General features: G+C 36.5%; 1 protein-coding gene and 1 long non-coding RNA gene across 7 annotated transcripts in view; one reads left to right on the plus strand and one right to left on the minus strand.

Moving 5' to 3' along the window:
- Nucleotides 1–23745, minus strand: part of DNM1L (dynamin 1 like) — a 35102-nt gene that overhangs the window by 3870 nt on the left and 7487 nt on the right. Inside the window, 18 exon segments of the mRNA XM_085229244.1 lie at nt 369–399; nt 402–477; nt 1130–1297; nt 3456–3533; nt 4664–4720; nt 6150–6242; nt 7001–7090; nt 7212–7367; nt 8606–8726; nt 8939–9145; nt 9439–9570; nt 10186–10306; nt 11909–12071; nt 12488–12574; nt 13523–13594; nt 14575–14621; nt 15790–15828; nt 20191–20338. Of these exon segments, the coding sequence (XP_085085370.1) occupies nt 369–399; nt 402–477; nt 1130–1297; nt 3456–3533; nt 4664–4720; nt 6150–6242; nt 7001–7090; nt 7212–7367; nt 8606–8726; nt 8939–9145; nt 9439–9570; nt 10186–10306; nt 11909–12071; nt 12488–12574; nt 13523–13594; nt 14575–14621; nt 15790–15828; nt 20191–20338 (1886 nt within the window).
- Nucleotides 1229–11883, plus strand: LOC146545346 (uncharacterized). Of its 6 annotated transcripts, none has more exons than XR_014884644.1 (6): nt 1229–1369; nt 2222–2354; nt 3673–3741; nt 5817–5911; nt 7269–7378; nt 9645–11883. It is a non-coding gene; the product is annotated as an uncharacterized LOC146545346 (long non-coding RNA). The 6 variants fall into 6 exon arrangements; XR_014884645.1 differs by having other exon boundaries at nt 10731–11883; XR_014884646.1 differs by having other exon boundaries at nt 11050–11883.

Here is a 23745-nt window from a genome sequence, read left to right on the forward strand (position 1 = left end):
TGCATATTTACTGCAAAGAATGTAAAGGGTTAACCACAGCAGTCCTATTTGAAACAAAAAGGACAGCAAAGCTACGTTCTGCCATGGCTACATAACACACACAGAGTTTATTCCAGTTATTTGCTCAAAATCATCCACCTGAATTCTTCATCATTCTTTAGAAAAACTGCCACCTCCTAAATTGAACTCATTGAACCTCATACATCAATGTAATAGAGAATTAAAACTGTCAGAAAAAACAAGTACTACTTCAGCCTTCTTAATTCTGTGAGGAGTGAGTTTTATTAAAAAAAGCAAAATTATATATATATGACGCTTGAGATATCACAACATTTGTATGGTTTAAACACATCTAGGTTTTGTTTTACCTGTCCTGAATATTCTTTCTGACAATAAGGAATAAGATTTAATGAGTCGTTCAATCACTTCACAATCTCGCTGCTCACGGGCAGAAAGTTTGCGTGCAACAGGTACAGGCTATGTAAAAAAAAAAAAAGAAAAAAAAAAAAAAAGAAACCTCACGTTAAATTCTGCTTATTTGTTTAGATAAATAAAACTCACACTGGGGGAGACCAAAACAACTATTGCTCTTTTAGTCTGATAATTTGATACACGTCATCTGTCTTGCAACGCTACTCTACTATCGACCCAGAGATGTCAAAATCCAGATCTCTGAAACTGAAAGGTCAGATGGCACCAACCAATTTAGTTTTTAAAGCTCACTAAAGGAAGTAAGTTCTGCCAAGACTTTAAGAATCTTCATCTATTTTTAATTTAAATTATTAAATTTTCCTATGGTATGAAAAATTCCAACTTCAGCAAAAATGAACAGGCAGTTGAATTGAGATGAGCTGAGATTTTCTTCTGTTTTAGAAGTGATCTAGATAAGGATTTCACTTCATAGAAATTGAAATTTCCGTGAAAGAAAGCCAATTATCCCAAGTTGTAGGCTGATACTAGAAAGGTTAACCAAAGGGAGAAGAGAGAGGCCAGAGCTCCCTGTATCTATAGTGGTCATTATTCATGAAGATTCATATTAGTAGCACAGTCACAACATAGAGCATTCATATATTTTATTTCCTGAGTCTTAACTGCGAAGAGGAAGTATGCGTCTTTCCATCACACTCACCACATCTAATAGGTTTACAGCATGTCCTTTTTGAGGACTAGCAGGAAGAGCTGCAGCAGGTTTTGGTTTTTCCTCTGCTGATCCCTCCTCTGCTTTTGAGGTTTTCAGCATTCCTCTCCAGTTGCCCGTTCCAGACTCCTGAGATACATCTCCTGCTCCAGCAGCAGCCTGCACAAACAACACATCAGAGAAGAACGTCAGAGCACAAACAAGATGAAATTTGTTATTAGTAAGCTACTGGTAAGAAAGACTCAAAAGATTTTCATGTGTGTATTTTTATTTCTATTCTGCTCTTCTCAGCCCTCACTTTTGTTTTCCCTGTAGGAGACCAATTAGAAGGATACTTTCTAGCCGTTAATGAGAGTAAAATATCACTAAAATGAAAGCTTTTTAAACTTGCATTCTTCCTAAAAATGGTATGAAATCTGTTGTACAAACAAGCTTCACCATTTACAGATCACTGCTGAAACACATTTTTCCTAAATCTATTGGCTTTTACCACATATCCTTAAAGTAATATAGCCTACACTATCAGGATCATTCAGACAACACATATTAAGATTCAAGATTCACCACAAGGTCTTGAAAGATCTCAGTGTATTTAAAGTCTTTGTATAGAAACAAAAGTTCTTTACAATAACAGCTCGTGAAATAAATGAAATATATGCATGTTTATGTTTCCAGATACCAAAGCTATGAATGTATTTGTGTGGCCAGACCTTGTGTTACAGAAAGCTTTTTAGTACCAAATGAAAAAAAGAAAAATCTCCATCTTCTGGAAGCAAAGATAGCACTGTCTGGGAAGTAAAGTTTCCATTCCAGAGAAACAATGACTTTGTTCTTCTGAGAAGAGCACGTAATACCCAGCTCTTACATATTAGAAACATGGGACAAAATATTAGTAGATTGTACACATTAGATCAGTATTAAAAAAAAATTATTTTCATGTGGAACAGTGTTAATTTTTGTTTTGTACCTTCCCATAAGCCTAGCAGCTTTTCTATTTACTACATACAGTAAAAAAAAACAAACAAGGTAATCTCAGTGCTGGTCGTTAAAGGCTCTGAACCTACTACTTATTTCTTCCTTCAGAAATAGGAGGAATTGAGGTAGAACCATCTATCGTGTTTACAACTAAACCACCCTACAGGCTGATCGTGGGTCTAAAGAGTGAGGAAATGGCAAATGAATACACATAAGGAAAAAAACCAACTGAAATGTGCACGTAAGTAGTCTTAATAAAATTGCACTGCTCTTCAGAGAAATACAAAATAGATTATAAGAATTCAAGTGAACCTTTATTAATAACAGATAGCCATTGATAAGGAAAGCTCCATTCCTTTTTTTCTGATTTTAAAATAGTTATTTAAAGTGGCAAAAATCCCTATACCTCTCCCATCCAGTATTACTGTGGAGCATGCTTTATCTCCAAAGCAGTTTCAGAAAGCTACACTCTTTCATAAGAAACAAAGCACCAGAGTATACACCACTTAATAAAGAACAAGCTTTGTGGGAAACACAAACCAAATTTGGCAGTTTCCTGCAACTTCTGCAGTCATAACACTATCTTCATTATAGATCCTGATTTCTTTTTAGTTGTTTGCAGCCTATCAGAACCAATAAAACTGACCAAAATCAAAGTTCTACTGATGATCAGATTTTGACTTTTAACCACTTTGCTGAGGACAGAAATGACAGCTTTGCACTAGAAGCAGAACATAGATACACAGTAAAGCAGAAAGCCTGAGTCTCCTTAGTTACTCCTACTACACAAATTTGTGACACTCCATCTTCTGTGACTCCAATGAAAACAATTAGCAAGGAAGTCTTTACAGCACTTAGCTGTTATTTTACAGGTCTGAAGTGCAAAAAGCCACTGCAGAGTACATTTCACACACAGTAGTGAACAGTTAAGGTCAGACAACAAGGGGGCTCAAGTTGTAACAAAGCCTGTAAGGATTCCCTGCAGAAAGCAGGAAACTCACATTTTTAGTTTATCTTCTGTTCTTCTTTAACTGTCAACACATCAAAAACATGCAGTTTAACAACCATGCTGAAAAACTTGGATTACAGTACCATTGCACCAAACAAGCAATTGACGACAACATATTACAACCAAGGGTTTAAACAGAAAGCAGTGGCTTTGCCAACTAGTTGCACATCTTTACCCACCGTTGTGCATACTGAAGTCGTGAATTGTAATGTAGTCTACACCCACTTGGTTACTAGGGACAGAGCACTAAACACAGACTGCTTCCTGTAGTACCTGAAGTGCACCACAACATCAATTGGCATGCAGTGCTTATAGGAAAAAATCAAGACAGACCTTGCCATCAGCCTCAGCAGAAGCAGCAGTAACAGTCTCCTGGGAAGCAGGTGGCAATGCACCTGGAGCTTTAGTAGACTAAAGAAGGTAAAAAAAAATGCAGGGAAAAAAAAAAATTCAACTGAAGACCACCAAATCTACCTAGCAAATTCATGCACTTTTAGCTTCTAATATATTTTTATGTAGTTTTTTGTTTTTTTGTTTTTTTTTAATCCAGAAAAGAAAATAATTTGGATTTGCAAGCAACACAGTAATATAAATGGAGAAAAAAGCATGTTCAAGACAGGTAAGGGACTTCTGGTTTATCTTGTTCTTCAATTTCATTTCAGCTCCTACACTGATAATTTAAATATGAAGTCAACTAAAAGAAGAACAGTACTGAAAGCAATTTCTAGACAGCTGCCTTAAGCTTCTTGGTTAATCCATCAGCTGCCTTCTACAGACTTGAGACAGTAATATTGAAGTCCGCTCTGACTTCGTCATACTTATTAAGCTAAAGAACTGAAAGAATTGATTTCTATCTGCTGTACTAATACTTATTATAATGATAAGCTTAAACCATATTCTGTGCATTCAAATTTGAAATACTTCACATAATACTAAATACACAACTGTCTGAAATCCTATGTGATTGTCAGACTCTTCATTTCTACAAGGCAACATTTTCATGATGCTTGGTATCCAAGCTCCAAAGATAGCACACAACTGGATTACGACAATCAACTAACAACTTTATTTCCTCTATCTGTTCCCAAAGAAAATAAGGCTGCACTAAAATTGCAGTCTTAAGAGTGACTTTAGAAAACAAGTCACTGTGCTGGCACAATAAATATCTGTTTATATAAATATTTGTTTATCTTTTTATATCAGTGTCACAGCCCTAAATGTAAGCATTCATGTTCTGACTTCTTTACTATCTGCAAACATTTTAAGCCTCATCTGAAATGGCATTCAAGTAATGTGTGTAATATTAATATAGATTTATAGGTAAGTCCTCAGAAACCCTTGATTTAAAACCCAAAAATCTGCATCGTTGGAAGACGAAAAAGCATTCTACTTCAACCTCAGGAAATCAAAAGAAAAAAAGTCAATACTTGGAAGCTTCCCAGAGTGTTACTAGGGCTGCACATCAAAGCTTCCAGCATTTAGATTAGATCAAAGGAGAATGCATTACACTGAAAATAAACAAAAAATCAACATTTACTCACCTTGTCTCGTGGCACAGAAGAAGGCAATTCCCGGGCTAACCTGTTACGCCGTTGTTCCTTTAAAAATAATCCAGCAAGACTTCAATTATGCATCACTCTGTCTCAATACACATCCAATATTCATATGTTACAGATGACTTCAAATTTTAAAGACAAACAAACGCTACTACTTGAATTTCAGCTAGTGCTTTGTAACTATACTACGATCCTATAAAAGCCTCAATTCTTTGCATGAAACTACTCCGATTGTCAGGTCAGAAGTAAATTTTCAACATAAAAAGCTTCTGCAAAACTTTTTGCAACACTCTTCATAATCAAGACCAGAGCCTTTAAAAAACAGGATCAAAGCTAAGCAGTTTGGCTCAGCATAGATTCCCTACGACCCTCAGTAAGCATTAAATCTTCAAAATAATCCGGAGGATTTGATTTCACATCCAGCATAGTTTACTCTGATTAGCCCAAAAGGAAAAATTACTTCACAACAAAACAGGATTTGAAGCGATCAGATCAAACTAAAATTTGGTTTTTCTTGAAATCAGTAATTGATTCTCCACTGAATAAAGATAAGATGTTTTACATGCTCTGTTTCTTCAAAACGTTCAATGTCCTGTTCAGGAAGATGTTGGAAAAAGAACTAATTTAGGTAACACACAATAAAACAATTATTTCTTATGTTCAACTTGACAGAGTCCTAATTCTCATACTCACAGCAATTTGTGCAGACATTGTACCTGAACTAGAATTTACCTTGGTAGACTGCTCTTCAATCAATTGCATAACCAGTCAATACAAAATATATAATAGAAAGCAAGAGGTTAGAACTAACCAACAGAAATGACAATTTAAAAAAAGAACGTAACTATGAAAAAATGTGTTGGATTAACAAGCGAACACAAGAATATTAGCATGCTCTCAGGCAGATGGATGAAATACTGCAATAAAAATAGGACTTTGAGAAAGAATTCCATATACCACACTTGTACCGCAACTGCTTCTGTAAGATTATGATAGCAACAGAGATTATCAATCAATATTGAGTGTGCAAAACAGAAAGGCTACAGAAATCGTAAGAGTAAAACTATATTTCTTTGAAGTCTCTCCTCCAAACATTTCATTTAATAGCTACTTCTCTGATGCCTATCTTATTTTTCAGAAAGACACAGAAGCAGAACTGTTTTCAGTAAAATATCAACCACTGGTTCTGAACGTAATATGCAGTATAAATCAAATACATCAACTGATCACAAAGTAAGTGTACACCATTATTCTAATATAATCAAACCTCCATACTTCAAAATATTCAACTATGCTTCATAAAAAAACTGACAAGTCTGTTCTGTCACTTGTTATTTAGATTCTCATTTGAAAAGTCAAAAGATAAGACAGATTGAAGCAAGATATAACCCATGATCATAGACGATCCTTCAACTTATCCACTCTTACTAAGCATACTGAACTTATTTTTGATGAAGATGTATTTTCTTACCTCTATGTTGTTATTCATTAACCCACAGGCATCAGCAAAATCTGGATGCTTGGTATTGATATAGGCTAACTCAATAGCCACTAAATTGTGAACCTGCAATGAAATGACATTCACAGAAATTCAGTGAGTCTAATAGTAGCAAACAGAAATGAGGTACACTGCTAGTCTAATTGCCTAGACTACAATACATTGTAACTGTCCTTAGCCAAAGACTGTTCTTACTGCCCCAAAGACATGAAGTTCTGACCTTGAGCAAAGCAAGAAAGGAATTTGGTCTATCACTGCAATACACTCAGATATTCAGCTTTTTTTGAAACATGTATCAGTTTAACTTGTTAGCTTTATTAAGCTAACCACCCTCCAGCAAGAAATAAACAAACTCAGCAATTTAAGGAGTGTAAACAATATAGTCACAAGCCACAGTGAGAAACACTGCACTATTTGCACATAAAACTTTCATCTGCTTTTCACATCAAGCATACACACATACGTACAAAGTATCTTTATCTCCAATAAGCACGCACAAAAGATACTAGTATATCAGAACGTTTACCCAAAGACAGAAATTTAATTATCAGTTCTCATTAGCTAAAAGCTATTAAAAGTGAAAACAACACTTCACCTTGACCTTCTTGAAAAACTGAAACATAACCCTACCATGATCCTTTTTTCATCTATCTTCTTCTATAGTACAAGCTTCAAACAACGTAGCTATTAAATAGTTCACCATTATGAGTTGTGATTCTTTTAAAAATTTGGGTTCCAGACATTACAAAGCAGACAGAAGCATCAAAGAAAAGTCCAGAAAACACATACTTTTTCCAGCAACATTATAAAACATGAAAAATTACCATTTCATTTGTGACAGGAAGCCTCCTACGCAGAAGACAGGTTACTACTTCAACTATGGCATCGTGTAACTTGGGAAACCTCAGCAACTCCTAAAAACAAACATTTACTGATAAGACATTGTTTTTTTTGGGTTGGGGGTGGGGAGGGGAGGGAAAGAAGGGTGGGAAATGCCCAATAATTGAGAACATAATTCAAACCCATTATTTTTACCTGTGTACTGTAATTACTACAATGTTGTATAATTCTTTGCATTTCTTCATGAACCAGCTCCACACAGCGAAGGCTGGGCTCTTCTAAACGTTTGATTTGCCTTTTAACCAGCAATTCAAATGAAACTTCAGGAACAAACAAGGCAGGACGGGGACCCTTGTTTAAAGGTAAAAGTTGTGAAATTTTATATTAAAACAAGGTATTTGTATTCAGGAGTTTCTGGTGAAGCCTATAACTAATCAGGTCATGGTGTTCACACCCAGAAGAACGCTCAGAACAGGCCTTGCCAATGTAAGAGTAATACCTGTTATAAGAATACTGAAATAAAAAAAAGGTTTACAGACTAAAGAAATACAGAAAATGCCTAAAAGACTGATTCAGTGTTAAATAACGATTAACCAGCACCCTTATCAAATCTTGAGCATTTCTACCTGATCTGATAACCATGAATAATTATTTTCAGGTTTATGGATACAAGTTTAAATAAAATTTATAAGAAAGACTAAAACATTTTTTTCCTAGTTTTCAGCAGACAGAAGAGGTACCACTATTTAGGAGCCACACAATTCTCACTGGACAACAGCTGGGTTTGCTGTTAAATATACTTGGGTGCAGTGTCACTGTGGCATAAATTAAATTATCCCAAAAACTGACCTTGCAGATCAATGCAATTTATCAGCCACTAAATCCTGTGTTAGATTTACAGAAGGACAACAGCACACACACATTTCATTGCTGCAAGTATCTGATGTATCCCAAGTCTCAATAATTACTGACCACAGAAACACATCCGTCCGACTGCACCAATCAGAACTCAATGCAAAAGCTGACTTGTTTGTAATGTCAAGGAGTGTTCTAAGGAGTGAATATTCCCTGTACTGCAACATTTAAAAGTGAACTTACAGTGAATTCTTAGCAACATCAATTCCCACATTCACAACAAAACCAATCATGTAAATACTATACTACTGAAGAGTCGCATCCGTTACAGAAAATAAAAATATATGAACATGTCCTAACCTGCAGATCACACAGTCTTCATGCTAACACAGAAGTGCTTCATGCAAAACAAGTGCACAAGCAGTCCTTCATCACACTTTCTCACACAAATAACAGCACTGGGTTGCCAAAGTTGGGTCTAAGCTTAATTTCAGCCTATTCACAACAGAAACAAGCAAGCACTTCCCTTAAACTCATTCCATATCTGAAAAAGGCTGCAAATCTAAATGTTGTATTTTTCTCTTGAAATAACAAAAAGGAGGATTCAGCGTATCCACGCAAACTCATTCAGCTGTTGTTAATTCACAGTCCTGAAGTAGCACAAATTAGTTGAGATCTTATTTCGAATCCAATATATACAGGAACAGCACTTAGAAATACAGAGTAACACTCACGGTAGCATTTCTAATGGCAGTCAGGATATCAATTGTGTTAAGGCCACCTAGAGGGTCAACAGATTCTAAGGTCCGTCCAAAGGTCTCATGAAAGATGTAGCAGATTCTGGCTCCACCACATCTGAAACAACAAAGTAACTGAAATTAATAAAGAAGGAAAAAAGCTCTCATTATGAACCTTTTTTATAATTACTTACATTCAAACTTTATTTTTTTTTTTTTTTTTACTATATTATGCTCTAGTGTACTAGTATTGCCAGTGTAAGTCAGCAAGAGCTACAAGGCTCAATCTAAACACATAGTCAAAATTCCAGAAAATCGTTCAGTACTCACAGCTCAGAAGTCTCTATGTATTTTGCTGTTCCTTCAATAGTATTGCAATATTCTGTAGCAAATTTGGTAATAAGCTGCAATAAAGTGGCACTTTTGTCCTCAACAGGTTCCCCATAACTGTTAAGCAGAGACTGGTACTGAGCAGCTAAAACATTGATTCTGGTTTTCAGTTCTGGCAAGCAGTCCCTGATATGATGCATGAGTAGTCTAAAAATAAAAAACAGACCTTCATGAGAGGGAAGGAATTTCAGAGTTAACATCTCCATCAAAAGAGAGATGAGACAGAAAATAACCAACAAAGGAAAACATTTGCTCAGGGAAATTACAGTAAATTCAGAAATTGAATTTGGAGCCGAACAGAGCTTTCCTTATTGTTTCACTGTACAACACCAAAGTAAAAAGGAAAGGTAAATACAAATAATTACATATATCATACATCAATTTACATTTCAACATACCTTGAAAAGCACACACAATTGTGTTTTTTTTTAATATAATACCTGTTCAGTGTTCTAGCAAGATACTTAGTTCCATTTCGATTGGCTAGGGAGGGATACTTCTTTTGAAGAAAACCATATTCATCACGAATAGAATCGGCTACACTCTTCTTATTGTTAATATCCAGCTGACTCCTGAAGTTAAAAGACACAATTTCACGCTAGTTAACATGCAAAAAACAATTCACACTTCTTTTTTTACCTGACAGGACAACTGAACAGCAGAGTTTTGCTTTAGACAACAAAAAAGACAATTGTTCCTATTGCTTGGACAATAAAGAAGGGGTTCATCTGTTGTTCCATGGAGCACAGGTAGTAAATCAGTACAGGTAGCAGTCATGCACGGACTAAGCAAACAACTTTCTACTACATGAGATTAGATCTAGCTGATGCAAAAGATAAGAGTGAACAAGTACTACAGCCAGTACTATGCTGTTAGCAGTGCTTAGACCTAATATATAGTATCTATTAGTGCTGAATTAGCAATAATGTGAACAGCTGATCAGAAACATCACTCAAGCTAAAAAAAAAAAAAAAAATCAATACAGGGAAGAAATAACGCTACAGTTCTTCTAGAAAGAATAAAGACATTTCTTCTAAATTAGCAGTTGATTGACAAGAAGAACAGGGATTTTGGAAAAGTAAGCAACAGGTTTGTTGATAGTTTATTTCAATGTCAAGTCACCTTACTCTTAAATTCATACCCATGGCTAAGCAAGTCAAAAAGTGTGCAAATGTGCCCAGACAGACCTGTTCACTACTCCAATGATGCCAAGTTTTACTGGAATCACTCTTCCCATGAGCACATCCATAGCATCAGTGCCTGCATCCATGAGATCCAGCTTTGTGATAACAGCCAGGGTTCTTCGACCTATCAAAAGGACAACTCACTCACAGGGATGTTTTGTCTTCATCAAAAGACAGCATTCACAAAGTTCCTCATACAATTGCATAAAATATAATAGATCAAACCAGCAGAGACTGGCACAAGAATGTGTGGTGCTTGTCTACCTGGAGCCTTTTATCAACAAAAGCGTAGAAAAATAACTATTTAGCATGTATTGCTCCCCATGCGTAAGTGGGGAAAGATTTAGGAAACATGCAGTTTGAAATTATACAATTGCTAAATGTAATAAATATTTTTGCATAGTACATGAGGTTGCTATTAAGTATTTATGGAGAAGACTAAGGCAAATGGGCAGGGGACCTGCAAGTGTGAGCAAACTGAACACATTTCTAGGATATATGTAACACTACACATCATGCCAATTCAAATAATGAAACTATTTTTGAAGCACCTCTACTACTGGAGAAGCTGCCAGGGGAAGTAACAGGACCACTTCAGGCATTGTGCATCAAATACATTGCCAAAAGTACCAAGAGTCTGAAGAAGCAGCATGGGATTAACGAAACAGATTTTTGTCAAATATGTAACTTAATGTTTTCAGAGTGAAAACAACTTTGCATTAGATACTGTGGAAGAAACAGTCACTCAAATTCTCTTTGCATACCACTGTGCCTATAAAAAGCCTGCAACACGTCCTGAAACTCCAGACCTTTAAAGTTTAGAATTTTGGGAAGTGATCCAAAAACCACAGCTGATCACTTTTACAGGAGTAAATGAAAAGGAAAAGCTCTGCTGGCTGGAACCAGGACAATCTGACTAAAAGAAAACCAAAGGAAGAGATTCTCCCTCGAAGCTGTGGACACAAAGCAGACTTGTAGTTTGAAAGCACGTAAGAAATACTACTTCTATGAGAAGGATTTGATGGGAAAGCATACCAACACAAAATTTTTCCCTGATTTCAATATACCTATGTTCAGAGTATACACTTTCATAGTCTTTCAAATTACATAGTACCATTTATTAGTAAATAGCAGCTTCAGCTTTGTTTCAAAGTCATTAGGCAAATATAAAAGTTATCCTTTTTAGATTAAAACAAAGCAGTCGGTTCTGTCATACAAATGTGGAACACTAAAATGGATACTAAGAAGACATATTAATTGTATTCTTACCAGAAGTCACTAAAGTAACATCTAAACAGATAATTACTGCTGCAGGATGACGTGTTTTTTAAAAAGAGAAAATATTTGACAACAAAGCATGAAGTCATCCTAACAGATTAAACTACTAACAATCTCAAAACCACTAATATTCTGTAATGCCATTTTGTTGCTCTGAAAACAGATGTGGCTTGTAGGACTATTAAAATAGTTTTCTGATCTGTTTGTAAGTCAGAAAGCTCTTAAGATATTAATTGATCACAATATTTTCTGAATTGCAGAGACTGAAACTGGAAATCTTTAAGCAAATGTAATAATTGTATTTTCCAGGAAATTAAGTAACATTTTCCTTACTTCTTTTTGCTCAAACAATTTCTGTTTTGTTTTTAGTCTGTTTGTTTGTTTTTTAATTAAATCCTAAAATAAAGTTGAAGCTGAATTACACGATCTAGTTTTTCTTGCTGCTTACCATCTGGATCCACTTCCCGTGCAATTTTAAGTGCTTCTGAAGTGGCCATGTCTGTGTTAGCTGCTGTGACTGCCAGAATAATTGAATTTGGGTTGCTGATGAATTGAAGGATTAGTTCTCTTATTTGAAGTTCAATATCCTTGGGCTGATCACCAACAGGCACCTAGGGGAAAAAAATACAGTGCAAAACTACTCAAAACTGTACATTTATTCCCATGTTAGGCCACTAACTGAATACTGTAAAGTTTTCAGCCCTTCCCTTTCCCTCTGGGGAGAAAAGAAAAAGTGAGAGAAAGAGGAAAAGAAAAGAGAGAGGAAAAGAAAGGAAAAAAGAAAAAACAGAATGAAAAGAATGACAAAAGGTCACTGTAACAGTGAATAGCACCAGAAACCTTAATCCTACATCAGAAGATGTGACATCTCAAACGTATATAGCCAAGTACTTTATCTGAAGGAAAATGTAAACAACTTTTAAGAACTGAAACACCAATCTAACAATACAAAATAACACTTAAGATCGAACATAAGCTCCCTGTTCAAAACACAGTGCTTTCAGAAGGAGAGCATTCCATATCTTACCTTTGTCATTCCTGGTAAATCCACAAGAGTCAGATTCACAACATTAGATGAAAAAATCTTAAGATGAATTGGTTCAGGACTGATACCCTAGAAATGTATTCATAGTACAATAAAGTTAATCACTGTACCAAATTATTTAAATGACACTTTGGAAAGTCAAATCTGAAGTTTTGTAATAATACATAAATAAAAGAACACATTTCTTCCATCATGCATCTTATCTGTTTGGTGGAAGAAAAAAAAAAAGCAACATCTGCCAACCAATTTTTTTGTATTCAGCAGTTGCCTTGTTATCCCCTCAACATAATCCATAAAAGACTTTATTTCATAGAATCATCAAATGGTCTGGGTTGAGAAGGACCACAATGATCACCTACTTTCAACCCCCTGCCATGTGCAGGGTCACCAACCACCAGACCAGGCTGCCCAGAGCCACGTCCAGCCTGGCCTTGAATGCCTCCAGGGATGGGGCATCCACAGCCTCCTTGGGCAACCTGTTCCAGTGCGTCACCACCCTCTGCGTGAAAAACTTCCTCCTAATATCTACCTAAATCTCCCCTGTCTCAGTTTAAAACCATTTCCCCCTTTGCCTTTCACTATCCACCCTCATAAACAGTTGTATCCACTCAGTCCTTCTCCACAGGGCTGCTCTCAAGGGGTTCTTCTCCCAGTTTGTATAAATACCTGGGATTGCCCTAAGTAATTACATAGATATTCAGTAACACAATACTTGATTTTATAATCACACATGAAGGTATGCATATGGAAACAGTGGAAGCAAGTTTAACTGTTTTTTTTGCAGGATTACTGTGGAAGTTTTGAAGTAAAGCAACAACAATTCTCTGTGTTTTCTTTTAGCTTGAGTGACTTGACTCATGAATACAGTGAGAAATCATTAAACACAGTAATGCTGCTTGCTATCTCTTCTTTAGAACAGTTCAGTGCTTTTCACTTCTAGATGTCAGAACAGGCTAAGAAAGCTTTCAGTAGCAAGAGAATCTACACCTAGACAAAGATGGACAGTTCAGTATTTACCTTGTTATTTCCTGAAATCCTTTCTGTTTCATTTTCTATTTCCTGACGAATTTCATCAAAATCTGTGTAGATCTGAAGTACAAAAAAGAAAGATTACGTAAATAGCCATTTATCCACAAACATCTAATTGTGAAATAGTGCCTCCTTCTCCAAGAGACAGTGAAAAATTATCTATGTATACAGAAGGTGAGGGGGAAAAAAGGAAGACTGACTAATAGCTATTAAGCTACTGCTGTAACAGCAACCATCATGGCTCAAAATTAAAGGAATCAGAATCTTATGGCAGTTACTAGAGCTTACAACAGTATCAGACAAGGTAGAAAACAAACTGCATTCACCTAAAGAGAATTTCACACATTTAATTCTACTGCTAATCTAGTTACAAGCTTTTGAAGTTGATGAACAACATCAAGCTTCTACTCCTTCACATCCTGGGAAGAGACAAAGAACACAGCATATCATTTCCTTTTCACATTCTTGTTTACTGTATCCTCTTTCCATCAATGAAAGGAAGCCACCACCAAGCTACCCCATCCACATGTTTCCTCTGTGTTCCTCTTTAAGATTCCTTCAACTTTCAGTACTGCCTACAAAGTGAGGAAATCAGTTTAAACTAGTAAAACATCTGCCAACAAGGAGTTTTGCTGCTGGCAAAGACAATCAAAGTCTAAATCTTAACTTGAAATCCTCAGCCATCTCTGTTTCTCTCTCCTTGCTAAGTATTTGACTCTTCCTTTTCACAGCTTTGTAATATACCTCTAAAGTAGTCAATTCTTCAGTGAACTGAAATGACTTGTGATAGTATACAATTGTCTTTGCCATTTAATTCATGCACAAAAAGAAAAAAAAAAAGCAGCAAAACAACATTTTTAGGGTCAAGATAAGTAACTCGGCAGAATCAATGATCCACAAACAGAGTTATTGGTAAGTAACTAAGGCTTTGGTTAATCTTCTACTCTTAGAAACAGAAAAACCTGAATACTCTGGCATGCAATATAGCAGAATGGTTCTCTTTTTTGGGAAAGGCTGCTCCGTAACCAGAGCAAACATACCTTATTTTTGGTGTGAAGAAATTTACCCCATTCTTCAGCATCTATCTCTGAAAACAAAGAATTGGTACATGAGGAAGAAGAAGGATATTCCAATCACGTTTTTCTGAGTCTGTTTGTTGAAGACTAGAATGTGATTTTTTTTTCAAGCAGCAAGAATTAGTTCACTTTCTGCTATTAGACATTAAATGGCTCAGTACAAATACATTTATGATTCTGCTTATTTAAGCACAGCATCTCATTACTCTTTGTCTCTCTTACACAACCTCTGCCTTCATAATTGTGAACTGAGCCAATCAGCTGTCCTACCATTCTTCGGAAAAGGTCTGAGTCCATTAAAAAAAAAAATCAGCTTGCAACAGAAAACAAAATAATTATTAGCAACAGCTTAAAAAAAAAACCTGAAAAAAATATTCACCAGCTTATAGCAACTTTTCTTTTACCATGCAAATGAGATCAAATTGCAGCTGAAAGAAAAAGTTAGAAAAACCTGTAGAACCAAAACAAACAAACAGAAAATACATAAGTATTCTACACAACAATGAAGTCTTAGGAAAGCATGTCTCTTCCCAAATCTGTCATGGACCAAACATCTTAATCACCGTCTGTCACCACAGATGCCTGAAATTAGTTGGGGGCTCTTCAAGAGCAGTCCCAGAAACAGCAAAACATTTGGTCAACTCCTGCTCTGTGGTGTAGGCAGCAGGCAGAGTCATGCTGCAAGAAGCTCACAGTTCCACAACTGGGTTTCCAAATACCAAGAGTTCCACATCGAATTTTTCAGTTTGTGATCCTTTCCCTTCTGCTATTCAACAAGCAATCTGCTCTAGAAAAAGAGCCTACAAGAAACAGCTTAACAAACAAACACAATGCTTACCTAGCATTAAGTCAGCATTCAAAACATTTTTTCACTCAAAGTGAATTTCAAGGTACTTTAATCAACAGAGATGTTTTAAAGGATTTGGGAATTAAAAGTGCAGAAAGTTCTATGAGGCAGCACCCACATAGAAAAGCAAAAGTCATCTCATTCTAAAGCAACAAGGTCAGAAAGCTAAAAAAAAAAAAAAAAACTAAATCACAAGACTTAGCAAAATAATCAACATAGTAGCCAGTGTGTAAAAGAGTGATCACCAATAACGTGGCATGAAATGTATGTGGTTAGTGTATACAGGCATGCACTTCATGTGTAGGGAGAAAAAGCAAACGGAGAAAGGCAACCTTTAGAAAGGTGTCTTGGATTTTTCCATGTAGCAGGGTCTGCAGTTAAAGAGAAACAGCAGTGAATGATGTTTAAAATTTTTCATCATATTTAACATATTTAGCATTTTATTAACCTTCATCATGAGATTATATTACAAAGATCACAAGTGCATGCAGACAGATGTGCATGCTAGTCCACTACTGATGAGAATGTGTAACATTAACAATATGCACAGCAGTAAGATCTTAACACCGATAAATGATGAGTATTAATCAGATATTCCATATCACAAAGTTTACTTGATGATCTCTTTACTATTGCTGCTCATCGAATTCCAACGCTTTACAATATTTTTGTCTGAGCACAGAGAAAAGCAACAGTTGGTTCTGCAAAGCTGAACTTCTTTGGCGAAATATGTTTGTCATCATTTACTCGTGGCAAGAATGAGAAAAAGTCAGGCATGTATTTAGTATCACTGGAGATAATATTACTGCAAAGGAAAGAAACCTGAGTTTTGTATCCACCTTTTTGATGAAAATGAATTCATGCAGATTAAGAGAACTAATCACAGCAATTCTGAGACAGATTTAAGAAGAGACAACATTAGCTATCACCATTCTCCACTTTGTGAGTTTCTCACTTATATAAACCCCATTACAAAAACAAATGGAAAGTTCATTGAAGGGTTAATGAGTTTACGACTATATTTTTCTGTGACACCAGTAGAGCCTCATGGAAGTGCAAGAACAAAACAAACCAGGGAAGACCTTTTTTTGTTGCATGCTGTGCCTGTTTGGCACAAAATGCAAGGAGCACAGCAACAACTGGCTCATCATTTTGGAAAGCTTGCTAGATCTGGGGAGTTAATTCTGATGTCTTGCACTTGTGGATAAGTCAGAACTTTGTCAATTGAAATACATGGATTTAGATGAACTGGCTCTATTAAAAAAAACAAAATTATTAAATATACTTCTGTCCTCAATGCTTTATTAGAGTTAATGAACAACCACAGGCATACAGGAAAATCATTGTTAGGAGGCAGCTATTTTTTTTATCAACAAAAAAATAAATCAACAAAATCACATACCAGCCTCTACCTCAAAAAAAGTATAAAATGAAAGGGCTTATTAATTTCACATCATTAAACAGGTTTAACTTATCTACTGTACAGAGGAACTACCGCAAAAAGCAGATTAAGGAAAAAAAACTATATTTCTTTCGAAGTTGTATTACTCATTCCCTCTTAAGAATTGAGAAAAGGATGATGGGCACAGAACCAAAAGATACAGCAAGATATTGCCACCACCACAATTTGAAAGAAACAGAGCAAGCACTCCTTTGTTATCTTCTTCTCAGGGAGATGATGTAGGACATACTGTTTCAGTCTTAAATTACTGGTTTTCTGGCAGCACAGAAATTTGCTGCTAGATTTAGTCCTATGCTTATTTTTTTTTTTTTTTTTTGTATCAACCAACAGATTTTAAAAATAGATACAAAAAAAAAAAACCAACACAGTTTATTACGAGGTATTACATTTTAACCTGTTAACATCCATGGATCTAATGAGAGGGGTATTTTTTAAGCTTTAACAAGATACAAGTTTTCCTTGCTATATATAACACAAGAGAAGATTGAACCCGTGATAAATGGCTTAACCTCAGCCTCAGAGCACATGGAGGAGAAAAAAAAAAAAAGAATAAATGCAACGTCCCAAGATGTACAGCAAGTCTCATTGGCGCAAATGTAAGTTTAATTCATCCTAGAAGTTTCATTTTATATAGTGGGAATCTTTCACCTCACTCACCTGAAGTCTACAATGATACACACACCTTTGACATTTAAAAAAAAAAATCCCAATGGCTTTAATTTAATGCATTGGAGTTTTTAGGAAAGGAGGAAGGATTTGCATCAGGACTCTGAAAGTAAGGATTCTCAAGGCAAGGAGGAAAGGATTGATAAATGTGACAAAACAGAAATTACAAATCACGAGGAATCACAAAGCAATAAGCAGTTGCACTGAAGTATCTGGTCATGCAAAGAGTTCACAAGCACACTCAGAAAGCAACACGCTAAGGTTGATGTTCTCTTGTCCAAGATTTCGTGGATAAACCATTCACGCCAACAAGGTCTTTCCCACAAGTTTTCTCTCTACGAAATTCATAACTGTATATAACTGTATTCAAGCTGTACCTCAACATGCAAGTCATAATAAAGGTAACATCTGTAATAGTATTATGACTTATTACAATTTCAGACAGAAGAGTCTGCCATCTGTTTTTTTTCCAAGCTTGATTCCACGTTTTCAGATGAAACAAGATAATCAATGCATAAGCTAAACCACATCAATGACAAAATCACTGATTTGCCTGAATTTTTGAGGGAGAAGAGAGGCAAATCAAATGCAACTGGTGAAAGTTATAGAAGTTTGTCTGTTCTTAACAAACAAGCCCACATTTCTCTCAAAGGAACATCCAGAAGAAATTACATCTTAGATATTGATCTTTTCCTCTGAAAGTCTAAATGGGCCTTATAAATATTAATTCAGCCCAACATCCTAGTGCAATAATATAATGATCCCATTTCCAATTTAAAATTCAAATCCCTGGATCAAATGCAACCTACAGCAGAAAACCTCTGCCTTGACTCATAATTCCCTTCATTACAAAATTATCTTGTATTCCTGTAAAGTCACAGAGAAGAATAAAATCCTGTTTTATACAGCAACCCAGAATCAAATGTTTTTGTTTTTTTTTTTGTTTTAAGTACCAAAACTCATGTACTGTGCAAATCAATTAGCATGAAGCCATTCAGAAAGAAATCCAATGTGCCATTCTTAAATAGCAGGCAAGGGAGTCTATGCATTCCCTATTTTTGAAGGATTTCAAGGCCCAAATGGATAAAGACCTGAGCAATCTGGCCCTATTTTGAGCAGAATGCTGGACTTGAGACCTCCCTGAGATCATTTCCATTCTGAATTATCCTATGATCTCTTCACAATCAAGCATTGCCTGGACTGTACACAGAGTCCTGCATGCTAAAAACACTTAATTGTTACGAATCAGAATTGTGTTTTCTGCTTGCAGCAATATTGAAAATGGAAGCTTTAACCTTTCAACTGCCAAACTTCAGTAAGTGTTTTTCAGAATCACAGGGGTTGGAAGGGTCCTCAACAGATCGAGTCCAACTGCACTGCCAAAGCAGGTTCCCTATAACAGGTAGCACAGGTAGGCATCCAGACAAGTCTTGAATATCTCCATAGAAGGAGAGTCCACGACCTCTCTGGGCAACCTGTTCCAGTGCTCCATCACCCTTATGTAAAGAAGTCCTTCTGCACGTTTGTATGGAACTTCTCGTGTTCAGGCTTTAGGCAACTGCTCCTTGTCCTATTGCTACGCACCACCGAGAAGAGCCAGGCCTCATGCATTTGCCTCCCACCCTACTTGAGATACTTACAAACATTAATCAGTTCCCCTCTCAGTCTCCTTTTCCTCAGGCTGAACAGACCAACAATTAACAAATGTTACACTGCAAAGAAGTTGATACCTTAACTTACTATTTTTAGAAATCAGTTCTGAATAATTTAGACACAATGAGAAATAATAATTATAAGCCCAAGATTATCACACCATCAAAACTCCACGTACCTTTACTATCTAAGTTAAATGTGCGTGTGTGTGTCTGACCATCAATAAGTGGATATGCCACTGGTGTTCTCGTGAAAGAGCAAGAGCAACAGGAGTGTTCAAACTTCCAAGGGACCGCTGAGATTATTTTTTTCATTGGTAGCAAGATAATAATGAAGTACTACAGAAGACAAAAGCTTCAAAGTACACCTTCAGACAACTTAAAGCAGTGTTCTTGATGTGCTTAAAATCTCTCAGAGTAGCTCAATCAGTTAGTATCTGTAAGCTACAAGAACACATGCAATTCTCCTCACATCTGCTACAGCTTTCTTTGGTTTTGTTTCTCCTACTGCTTAGTCCAGTTTATTCATCTCTTCACCTCCTTCTAAAGAATCACATAACTTCAAGGAAAGGTCTTATTTAAGCAGCAAAAGACAAGGGGGAGAAAAGCACACACAAGGAAATCACGTTCTTGATGCTTCATTACTGAAATTGACAATCGTTATCGAAAGAGAAATGCTTCCTTTAGCCTGATTTTCTCAAAGGCATTTGCTAAGAACAAACAGGAATGCTTAAAACATTAAAGATATTCTGAATACCCAAAAGCTTTTGATGTCGTGACATTTGCTTTACGGACATCACAGCTGTGACATTGGCAATCTTTTCTTCCAAGGAAACTTATTATTAAAAAAAAAAAGTGTTTTAAGCTTAAACAACTGATTTTTCAGTAAAATACACCAGAAAATTAAAAGTCCATTTCCTGCTAGAACAAACACGCTCTTGGATCACACTTACCATTTTCATCTCCAGCTGTTTTCCGACCATCCTCTGGGGAAACATGCACCAGCTGCAGAATGAGGGGTCTTCGGGTCACAACTCCGGTACCTCGTGGAAGCAGATCCCTCCCCACAAGGCTTTCCAACACAGAACTCTTTCCACTGCTCTGAAAATTGGAATACAGTTACATGACCTTCTTGAACAACAAAATGCTACCAATATATCAGTTTTAGTTTGCTTTCACCACTCCTTTAAACAGTGTTCAGCTATCCTCTGCTATACAGAGTTATATGGAGCATTCGACAGACTTGCTGTATCGAACATGGACATCACACCACATAGGCAATAAAGGACAAATCTGCTATAAAACAGTAAATTTCTAAACTTGACCTTGACATTTAAAAGCCATGGTGATAGATGCATCTTCTATTTTTTAAAGCTAAATTAATCAAGTAAAAATAAGATCTATGTCATTTTCTAACATCTTGCAGTAACACTTAACTCTGTAGTCCAACACTAATAAAAGCAGAAGCATCAAATAGAAAACAGTAACTATGTACAATTGAGTCTATCAAGCCATGTCAATCCTGTACTTGTACTAGTTTTTTATTATTATTCATAGATACTATATTACATTGGCTTCATTAGTACAAATGATGTTTTATAATCTAAATATATGAACAGAAATTGTTTTATATTGTTTTTCCTCCTCTGCACGTGTGCGTCTGTATACACACGCGTATTTACTACTGAACGGCTGCAAACATCTATCCGCATAATAACAATCTGTAAGAAGCTGTGAAATGCTAACAGGTTGGGAAATTCTAAGTTCTCTTTAAGCATCTACATTCAAAGCATTCTGTAAAATTCCTCATAAAACATCAAATTAGGCTACATGGTCCAATAACGAAATGTGAACACGTGGATTGTAGGAGTGGTTCAAGATTACTATCACATTAAAACAAACAATTAACAATTGACACATTTACATCAACACAGTAGTTCGAAAATTTGACCATTAAGATTCTGAGGGTGGTGTTTTGTTTTTAATAGGACTGAATTCAATTCTTCCTGTTTTCTGTAGTTAATAAGTCAACATGGGCACGTCATAAGAAAACTTGCCCTGACAATCACAGTAGTCAGTTAGGTGTTGCTACTATATGAATCCTCTTACCAATTATTTATCAACATCATTTGTTTTAATGGATGAATAGCAAAACAACACAGATTGTATTTTTCCAAATAAATCTACATCAAATTCCATGGTAGTGAATTGAAAGGAAGATATGCAACCCCAGGCACATAGACAGGCTTGAAAAGTAGGCCCAGGTGAACATAATGAGGTTCAACAAGGCCAAGTGCAAGGTGTTACACCTGGGTCAGGGCAATCCCTGACACAAATACAGTCTGAGGGAATTGAGAACAGCCCTGAAGGGAAGGCCTTAGGTATATCAGCAGATGAAAATCTGAATACGAGCCAGCAGCGTGTGAGTGAGAAGGCCAACTGCATCCTCGGCTGTATCTACAGAGGGGTGGCCAGCAGGATGAAGGAGGAGATTGTCCACCTCTGTTCTGCCCTCATGAGGCCCCATCTGCAGTACTGCATGCAGGCCTGGGTCCCCTAGGGCAAGAAAGATGTGGAGCTGTTGGAATGGATGAAGATGCTCAGAAGGCTGGAGCACCTTTCCTATGAAGAAAGGCTGAGGGAGCTGGGCTTGTTTACACTGGACAAGAGAGGGCTCCAGAGAATCACAGAATGGCCAGGGTTGGAAGGGACCTCAACCATCATGAATCTCCAACTCCCCTGACACATGCAGGGCCACCAAGCTCCCCATACAATACTAGACCAGGTTGCCCATTACCTCATTACACCCTTCCAGAACTGGAGGGGAGCCTATACACAAGATGGAGAACAATTTTTTATAAGATTATGTAGCCACAGGATAAAGGATTATAGTTTTAAGATTAAAGAGGGTAGGTTTAGATTACATGTAAGGTAGAAATTGTTCACAATGAAGGCTGTGAGGTACTACAGCAGACTGTAGCCCCAGCCCTGGAGGTGTCCAAGGCCAGGATGACTGGGGCTCTGGGGAACATGATCTAGAGATGTCACTATGCATGACAGGCAGACTTGAACTAGATGATTTGCAAATGACTCTTCCAACACAAATCATTCTATGATTCTATACTAAATTACACTGGAACTAGAACACTATATCCTACATCACTCCCACAGCCCAGTTATTTTCAGACGTAAAAGGAATTATCTGAATCCTTTGCAGTGGTTTAATAAATGGCAAATGTGAAGTCATACATTTGATGAGACATTACAATACTCCACACATCAGGAAATTTGTTTCTAATTGCATTAGGTTTCCTTACTGAAGCAATCTGCTTTTGGAACATGATACAGTATCTAATAATGCACTCCTTAATCTGAGTCCCATATACATCCATTACCAACAATTATCTGGAAGCACAGCAAGAAGAGCAGTAAAAACAAAGCTGATCTTTCTCTGCCAAGGGGGAAAAGTGAAAGACATGGAGTCTGTTCAGAATACAAATTCAGTTCAGACAACTTTTCATACCATTGTAGGCAGGGACTAACTAATACTTTGGAGTAAGAGTACCAGAGAATTTGAGGGGTTAAATTTGCAGCAGCATCATGCTTATTTTATCATCTCCTTGGAACTACTGTCATGATTTGAAGCAAGGACTGAAATACCAATTCCAGAAAAGCATCAACACATTCTAATCTTCTGTGGCAAATCAGTCAGATTTTCCTCTGGACCCTGATCCTAATTTGACATATCTGCAAGCCGTAATGACCACAGGAACTTCTTATAAACTGTTCAGAAATAAGTGTTTAATGCTCTTCTCTGTTACCCATCTGTCTCACCAAGTTCAGTGGACTGCAAAACAATTTTAGGAGTACAAATAGAAGTACTAAAAAAAAAAAGGGAAGATACGCACAGGGACTGAACTTAAATGTTTTATTTCAATACACAGCACGTATGATGTAAATCTTACTAGTTTCTTATTGCTGCATAAACAGTTACATTTTCGTCACTGTCAACATCTTTTTCAGATTAATCTAAAAGAATCAAGGATGAAGGACAGTAACAGGGAAACAGTGGGGCACTTCTCTCACAAATTACAAAGCTGAGATCTGTCAAGACTGTGACAAAAAAACAAACAAAAAAAAAAACCCAGCATTTCTACTCATTAAACATCTTCATGACCCTGCTTCTACCTCCTCATTCTACCTTCCATATTTACATGCCCCTGCTTATTTCACCTGTGTGCACTTCTAAGTATCAGTACACATACGCTCCCATCCATTACACTAATTCTTATGAGAAAAATTTCCTTTGCAACCAGCTGTATTACCAGCCACACTTCTCAGGAATTCTGAAGTGGTGGATAGGACATGACTTTGCCCAGCTTCCTTCACAACAAGACTTTATTTTCAGAAACACTTCAGGGTTGCTGACATGGCAAATGGAAAAGATTCTTCACTGAAAATTTTGAAGAAGTGCTACAAACAACCAAACAAGTGTATAAATACAACTT

Source organism: Meleagris gallopavo, chromosome 1 (assembly GCF_905368555.1).
Source record: "Meleagris gallopavo chromosome 1, MGAL_WU_HG_1.1, whole genome shotgun sequence".
Lineage (NCBI taxonomy): Eukaryota > Metazoa > Chordata > Aves > Galliformes > Phasianidae > Meleagris > Meleagris gallopavo.